Raw genomic sequence first — 8,297 nt, 5'->3', positions numbered from 1 at the left:
TGTAAATCTCTGATTTTGTGTGATTTTGGCTGTTAATTTTGTGAATTGCACTCGTGTTTGGTTCTTCTCTCATCGCTCTCCGACTCGGTTGGTTTGCAATCACGCTTCCTTCCGCACGACGCGCAACAACCTGCAATAACAAAGCCATTTTTAACTTAACCACAACAAATTCTTTGCTCCCCTTACTCTTTGCTCTATACATATGAGCCACCGAATTTGTCCCCTCCCATCTCTCCACTATCATCACTATTGCCCTTTTCATGTGACATAAAATTTTACCGTACAAGTGCTGGTTTTGGTTGATCTATTGTTAATTAATATGTTAATGTGGGTTGACATGAGCTTGTCCCTTAATTTTTGATGGTTATTCTTCAGCTAATAGGGTAAGCATGATTAGATCTGATCTATTTGATTCAAATCTAGATCTACTTTATTTTTGATTGACAGTGCCAGGCTGATCTGAATCTGATATTTGATGATCAGATCTATTCATACTCAGTTGTCATTTTTGGTCTAGGACACAATTTGCACAAGAATAAATCCTGTGATAATTAGACTTCAATATTTCAAGCCTACAACTTTTGGCTTCACGTGCATGTATATATATATGATTTTGTTCTTCTAAAATTCACGGACGTATATGTAGGATTTTGTTCTTCTAACCTTCACGGATACATGGTCATAGGGTTATAATCCTGGTTCAAATATGCACGTATTACAGATCTATACGCCATTATTGGACACATTATGCATTTATAAATGGGTACATTAATTTCACAAGACCCCCAATAAGTTTGGCTCATTTTGAAATAATCCTAAAAAAAATCGGAAATGTCACTAAACGCCCGTTCAAATAACCTTAAAACGTTGAGGGATATCTGAAAATAGATTCATGAAAATGCAAATGTTTTGGGGGTCAAGTAGTGACTTTTCCAAACTTATTTCCGGAAGCAAATGTTTTGGCGGTTGGGAAAGGTATCCTTTATATTACATATTAAGTAAATTTAACGGATGATTATAATTGAATCATCCTCATCCATGTGACACAACCCCTCTACTGGTAATAATAATGGCCTAAGTTTGACATCATCCAAAAATGGCTCAAGAGACAGCATATATATAGTAGTTAGCAAATTTGCAATTTCAACTTGGAAGATAAACTATAGTAAAAAAACATTACCACCACCTTTATTTGTAAGAGAAGTCATGGATGTTGGTGGCATATTTTTCACTCCTTTTCATGCTCTTTTAAACATTTTTTTCTTCTTCCTATAATTTTATGGGTAAATAAATGTAGGTTAAACCCCACGGGGGGTCTACCTGCCTTCTTATGCTTAAAGCACAGCTAATGTAAGTTATAATTAACAATGGTGCTTGCACATGATTTTGACAAGGGCAAGAGATTAAAACCAATTAATTAAACTAATTAAGGGAAGCGCTAGCTAGCTCTCCATGTTATCCTTGTTTTCCCTTCCACTCAAAGCCATGTTCTTAGAGTTGCTCTTTTTTTCTTTCTTTCAGACAAAAATGTTTCAGAGCTCGTATTATTTTAGGATTAACGCTAAGCTTCCCATCTTTTTCTACCATGTGAGTACTGACAAGATTCCTCACTTGTTCCTCCCACTTAAGTCTCCTCTAGATTTAATTCAAAAGCCACCTTCATGTTAGTAGTAATAAATTCTTATATATATATTGTGCATCCTTTTGATAGCACGTAAGCTTTATATTTTTCCCTCCAAAAAAAAAAAAGAAAAGAAAAAGATATCTTTACATTTATGCACCCAAAATGATGCATGCTACTGATGGAGAAGGATATAAAACTGCAAATGCTCAGCTGCAACTTTGCAACACCACTATCTGAAAAATACTTTACGACTTATTTATTTATTTATTCAACTATTTTCCTATAGATGATGAATTGAATAAATTGAAACTTCGTTGATATATAGCTGAAATAAAAATTTGCTATTCTTGCTCATAGTCTTGTGATCACCGTCCCTATGTAAAATTACTACAATATTCCAAACAATTGGAAATTTAGTGGATATGCCAGGTTAGTTGGTTGATATGCTACCTACAAGAAGTTACAATTCTCAATGTGTAACTTATTTTGACAATTCTTCCATTTAGTGAATTATTTGTGTTTGTCTAATAATATATGAAACAGGAAATATTTGGACAATACGTGTGGTCGAATATAAGAAAAATACAGAACCGTTACTAATAATTCAGAGTTTCATACAAAAAAAACAACTAGGTCTGGACGCTTAACGAGTCACATCGAACTTTAAGGCTTTGTTCCTATCAAGCATAAATATGTGAACTAAAATGATCAGGGATGAATAAATCTCTCTCTTATCTGCATTCAAAATCCCCCATGCGCATGCTACTAAACAGTAATATATTAAACAAGAAACAAGGGGATCATATTTACTGGCATTCATTCATATATTCATCAATAAATGAAACAAAGTAATATATTAAACAATAAACTATCACTCTCCATCTTGATAATTTAAATTAAATATTTCCACCTCTACATCATAATGCCCCCAAGCAGCATACCATCCCATTAATATACAGCAAACTTCGAAAGTCTAGTTCCATAAACAAACACCCCGAATCAATCTGAATCCAACCTCAGAATCCTAATCCAAATACGTAAATATACAACAATACTTAAAAAAAAAAATATATATATATATATATATATATATACAACTCTTGCTTTGGATCCAGATCTCCGCCCTTTTTCTCTTATAAACAAAACATGGGGTTCCCCCCTCAACAATCCCAATACAAACTCTCATGCTCCTCTCTGCCCTCAACTCCTCTCACCTCCTCCAATGCCTCCATTCATTCTTCTGCTCACAATAATCTCTGTTCTCTTCTCCTCCTCATTCTCCATTGATGACCAAGGCCTCGCTCTGCTCTCATGGAAGAAAACTCTCAACGCCTCCTCAGTCTCCCTCGATTCATGGAGCCCTTCAGACCCAAATCCTTGCAGTTGGTTTGGAGTCTCATGCGACAAGGACTCCAAAGTTACCAGCCTCACATTGAAATCAACGGACCTGCAAGGCCCATTACCTTCAAATTTCCAATCCCTGTCCTCCTTGGACTCGCTAGTCATCTCTGCAGCCAATATCACTGGCTCAATACCGAAAGAATTTGGTGACTACCAGCAGTTAACGTTTCTTGATCTTAGCAAGAATCAGATATCTGGTGAGATTCCAATTGAATTGTGCAGGCTCACTAAACTTGAATCCTTGTCCCTCAACTCTAATTCTCTGCAAGGAGCTATTCCTTCCGATATCGGAAACCTGTCGAGTTTGACTTATCTAACCCTCTATGACAACTTTCTTAACGGAGAGGTTCCAGCAAGCATCGGAAAGTTGACAAAGCTTGAAGTGCTCAGAGCTGGTGGTAATCAAAATCTCAAGGGACCGTTGCCAGCAGAGATTGGTAACTGCACAAATTTAGTAATGCTGGGTCTTGCGGAGACCAGCATCTCCGGCAGTTTGCCTTCTACAATTGGCAATCTAAAGAAGATTCAGACCATTGCTATTTACACTGCTCTGCTCTCTGGTTCGATCCCGAAAGAGATTGGTAACTGCACTGAGCTTGCAAGCTTGTTTCTTTATCAGAATTCTATATCTGGGTCTATTCCAAATGAGCTTGGAAATCTTGTAAAGCTTCAAACTCTGCTTTTATGGCAGAACAGCTTGTCAAGAGCTGAATCTAATGGATTTATCTCTCAATCTTGTTTCCGGGTCTATACCGAAAACTATTGGTAAACTCTCAAATCTGCAGCAACTTCAGCTGAGTACTAATCAGCTCTCTGGCTCAATCCCCGCTGAGATCTCCAACTGCTTTGCGCTAACTGATTTCGAAGTCGACAACAACAACCTCTCGGGTGAGATTGATATAGATTTCAAGAAGCTGTCAGGCCTCACCTTGTTCTTTGCCTGGCAGAACAGATTAACTGGAAATATTCCTGGTAATCTTGCAGAGTGTCAGAATCTCCAATCTCTTGATCTCTCTTACAATAACCTGACAGGTCCAATACCAAAGCAACTATTTGGGCTACAAAATCTCACAAAGTTGTTGCTTCTATCCAATGAGCTCTCTGGATTGATTCCTCCAGATATTGGTAACTGTACCAATCTTTTCAGGGTTAGGCTGAATGAGAACAGTCTAACTGGATCATTACCTGCAGAGATTGGAATGTTGAAGAACCTCAATTTTCTCGATATTAGCGGCAATCGACTCATTGGTCAAATCCCTCCAGCATTATCAGGCTGCGAAAGTCTCGAGTTTCTTGATCTTCATTCTAATGCACTTGGTGGATCTCTGCCAGATTCGCTTCCAAAGAATCTACAATTCGTTGACATTTCAGATAACATGCTCAGTGGTCCATTAGGACCCGCTATCCGATCCTTAACGCAGCTAACAAAGTTTGTTGCAGGTAAGAATCGGTTCTCTGGCATGATTCCTTCAGAGCTCAAGTTGTGTACTAAGCTTCAACTGTTAGATCTTGGTGCCAATGTGTTATCTGGTGCGATACCAGCAGAGATCGGTGAATTGCCAGCACTTGAAATCTCTCTCAATCTCAGCTATAACCGTCTTTTTGGCACAATTCCATCTCAGTTCTCAGGCCTTAGCAAACTCGCAATCCTTGACGTTTCTCACAACAATCTCACAGGAGATCTCAATCATCTTGTCGATCTCCAAAATCTTGTTGCCTTGAACATCTCATTCAATAGCTTCTCGGGCTCATTGCCGAATTCCCCTTTCTTCCGGAAGCTTCCCCTGTCAGACCTCACTGGAAACCAGGGACTGTTCATCTCATCTGGGTCAGCCAGCACAGGCACGACGGCAGCTTCCATGTCAGCACTAAAACTAGCCGTGTCAATCCTAGTCAGCGTTGGTGTGCTGCTACTATTAATAGCAGCCTACGTGGCTGTTCGTGCCCGTGCTGCTCCCAGTAGAGATGAAACGGACACATGGGAAGTCACATTGTACCAAAAGCTGGACTTCTCTGTTGATGACATAGTCCGAAGGCTGACATCAGCGAACGTCATCGGAACAGGGAGTTCTGGTGTAGTTTACAAGGTTGGTTTACCGACAGGTGACACTTTTGCGGTAAAGAAAATGTGGTCATCGAACGAGAATGGTGCATTTCAGAATGAGATATCAACACTAGGTACAATTCGTCATCGGAATATAGTGAGATTATTGGGCTGGGGAGCCAACGGGAGTACCAAATTGCTGTTCTACAATTACTTGGTGAATGGGAGTTTGAGCGGGTTCCTTCACCGGGGAGTGAAGGGATCGGGGGATTGGGAGATGAGATACAATATCGTTGTAGGAGTTGCGCATGCTATCTCATATTTGCATCACGATTGTGTGCCCGCAATCTTGCATGGAGATGTTAAGAGCATGAATGTGTTGTTAGGTGAGAGATATGAAGCATATTTGGCTGATTTCGGGTTGGCCAAGGTTTTAACTGGAGGTTGTAGCAGAGTTGGGAAGCTGGAGATTAAGCCTTCACCAAAGATTGCGGGCTCTTATGGTTACATTGGTCCAGGTATGAAGTTTAACTTTTTCTTATTGTGAACTTTCCATGAGTGAATTATTTCTTATTTGAATTGTCCTAAGTTTAATCTGGCATGCTGCAATTTGTGAGATTGGTTTCAATGTCATATGACTACCAATTATTGAGAAAGGATTTAGCTACCTAGAGAATATAGATTTACCTTTTGAAAGTGGTTTTTCCTGATTTTTAGGTCAAACCCCCCAAAACACACACACACACACAAAAGAAACAAAAATAGCTTCTTTAGGAACCTGACATTGACAAGCGTAGGATACTACGGATAAGAACCTAGACTGTGTTTGGCAACCATTCAAAACTGTGTGTCAGGAATGATCCTGGCCCTTTGTGGAAAAAAATAGTAAATGGGAAACTTTGTGCCAATGTTCATTCAGTTTTTCTTAGGGCCAAAAAAATGGCCATTAAACTAGTCTTTTGATGGAACACCCACTTGATTCAATCCTAGACTGGTTCGGATAAAACTGGGTCAAGATTGATCCTTGCCCAATTTTTGAGTGGGTTGCCAAACACCGCCTTAGATAAGCATTTAAGACCTGAGTTGTCTGTTGGTTTGGTTCAGATGCGAATAATTGGATCAGATAAGAATCTTCATGTGAAATCTTCACTTTTTGGACCCTAACCAACCTGTTCAGATAACTGAAAACCCAATTGCTGGAAGAATGAAATCATTCAGCCCCATGAATACTAAGCTCAGAACGGATTATTAGCGTCTCCTTTATATCATTATGTGACATTAGCTAATTGACAATACTGTTTTTTATCAGAACATGCTTCAATGCAGCGAATCACCGAAAAGAGCGATGTCTACAGCTATGGTGTAGTCCTACTCGAGGTTCTAACAGGAAGACATCCGTTAGACCCATCACTCCCTGGAGGTGCACATTTAGTTCAATGGGTCCGTGATCATTTGGCAAACAAGCGCGATCCAATTGAACTCCTTGACTCAAGACTCCGAGGTCTTCCAGAGTCTCAGACTCAAGAAATGGTTCAAGCTTTGGCTATCTCAGTATTGTGTGTTAGTCCCCGGCCTGACGATAGACCAACAATGAAGGATGTTGTTGCATTGCTTAAAGAGATAAGGCAATCTGTTGCTGATGATCAAAAGACATCTTCAGTGAGTAATATTGGTGCTTCTCCTGTTAGGGATTTGGATTTGAAAGGCTCTTCGACTTGTTCATTCGCTATGTCAGACTGTTCAAGCTGATAATAGGAAGGAATTAGATTTTTTATTATTTTTATTTTTATTTTTTGATGGCAAAAGTTTTGTTGATGATGATTAGTATCCTGTTTGCCCTTGTAAATCTCAATAACTGTTAGATAGTATGATGAATATATTTGTTTAAAAGCTTGCACTTGTTCATGTACATACTAAAGTAACTTCCATATTATCATATTTTGCCATCAAAAAAGCAAAAGGAAAATACAGAACTAATAAGAGGCCTAATTGCGGGTAGACCCCCGCTATCTCCCAATTTTGGACTTAACCCGTTGCAGATAAGACCCCCTGACTGATTTTTCCTTTGTTTGACGTATAGACTCTCTGAGCTAAAAGAGTCAAAAAATTTCACTCGGGGGATCTATCTACTACAATAGAACTACAAGGTTGTTATCTGCAATAGTTGATACTACGAGGGGTCTATCCGCATTAACTTTAAAAAGAAGGCTTGATGCCTTTCCAGCAAGACACTCACATGGCCTCGTGCTGCCACAATGCCCTCACATGACAGAGAAAAAGACTTCTTAGCTAAGATGCTAGTGAGAATCTTGTTGTGCGCGGCGGAAGCTTTCTAGGGCAACACGAACAATAACTAGAACTAAACCACAAACAATATGCAAACCACAATCACAGCAAGAACACACAATTTACGTGGTTCGGCAAGTTGCCTACGTCCACGGGGCAAGGAGGGGGGAGATTTTACTACTAGAAATCAAGGGAATACAAATAGGGTTACAAATCTCTCAGACCAAACCCTAAAACAAAGCTCTAGATCTCTCAAAGCTCTCTCACAATTGGATGCAATGATTCTCTCTCTTTGGCTGCTCAAATTCGTCCAACCTCTACCCTAAACAAACAGGTTTAGGTATATATAGAACTTACAAAACGAATCGGGTCGAAAACCTGAAAGCCCAGCCCAAAACAGCGTCGGTCGACCGGACCGGTCGACCGCGATCAATTCCGGTCGACCGGCCCGGTCGACCGATCACCATCCAGTCCTTCAATTCTCCACCTCGGCGAATGTTTCCACCAAAACTGAGCCGACACCAAATCATCCAATAGTTCATCAACAAGTCCAGAAAAACCAATACTCGAGCTGGAACGCGATCTCCCCCTATCTGGATCAATTGATCAAACCGGCTGCATCTAAAGACTGCCTACGTATCCTCTTGCCCAAGGAATCAAGCCGAACGTAGTTCACCCAAATGGCCGCCAACGGCCTCAGCACTGAAGGATGTTCAACAACTTCAAACAATGACCAAATTTCACTCCTGAAACAACTTTGGTCAACATATCTGCAGGGTTGTCATTTGTGTGGACCTTCTCCAATATGACATCTCCATCATCCAAGACGTCCCGTACAAAGTGGAATCTGACGTCGATGTGCTTCGTGCGCGCATGATAAACCTGGTTCTTCGCCAAATAGATAGCCGACATACTATCACAATATATCCGAATAGTCTCCTG

The 8,297-nt window shown here is 40.0% G+C and overlaps 1 protein-coding gene across 1 annotated transcript; it reads left to right on the top strand.

Moving 5' to 3' along the window:
- On the top strand, positions 2,748-6,959 carry LOC109840195 (probable LRR receptor-like serine/threonine-protein kinase At4g26540). Its single transcript, XM_020408744.1, is given in 3 exon segments — positions 2,748-3,721; positions 3,723-5,587; positions 6,379-6,959. Coding segments are annotated over 3 exon segments (3,180 nt in total). The 5' UTR covers positions 2,748-2,846; the 3' UTR covers positions 6,819-6,959.

Source organism: Asparagus officinalis, chromosome 5 (genome assembly GCF_001876935.1).
Source record: "Asparagus officinalis chromosome 5, Aspof.V1, whole genome shotgun sequence".
Classification (NCBI taxonomy): Eukaryota; Viridiplantae; Streptophyta; class Magnoliopsida; order Asparagales; family Asparagaceae; genus Asparagus; species Asparagus officinalis.
This window is presented reverse-complemented; position numbering and strand designations above follow the sequence as displayed.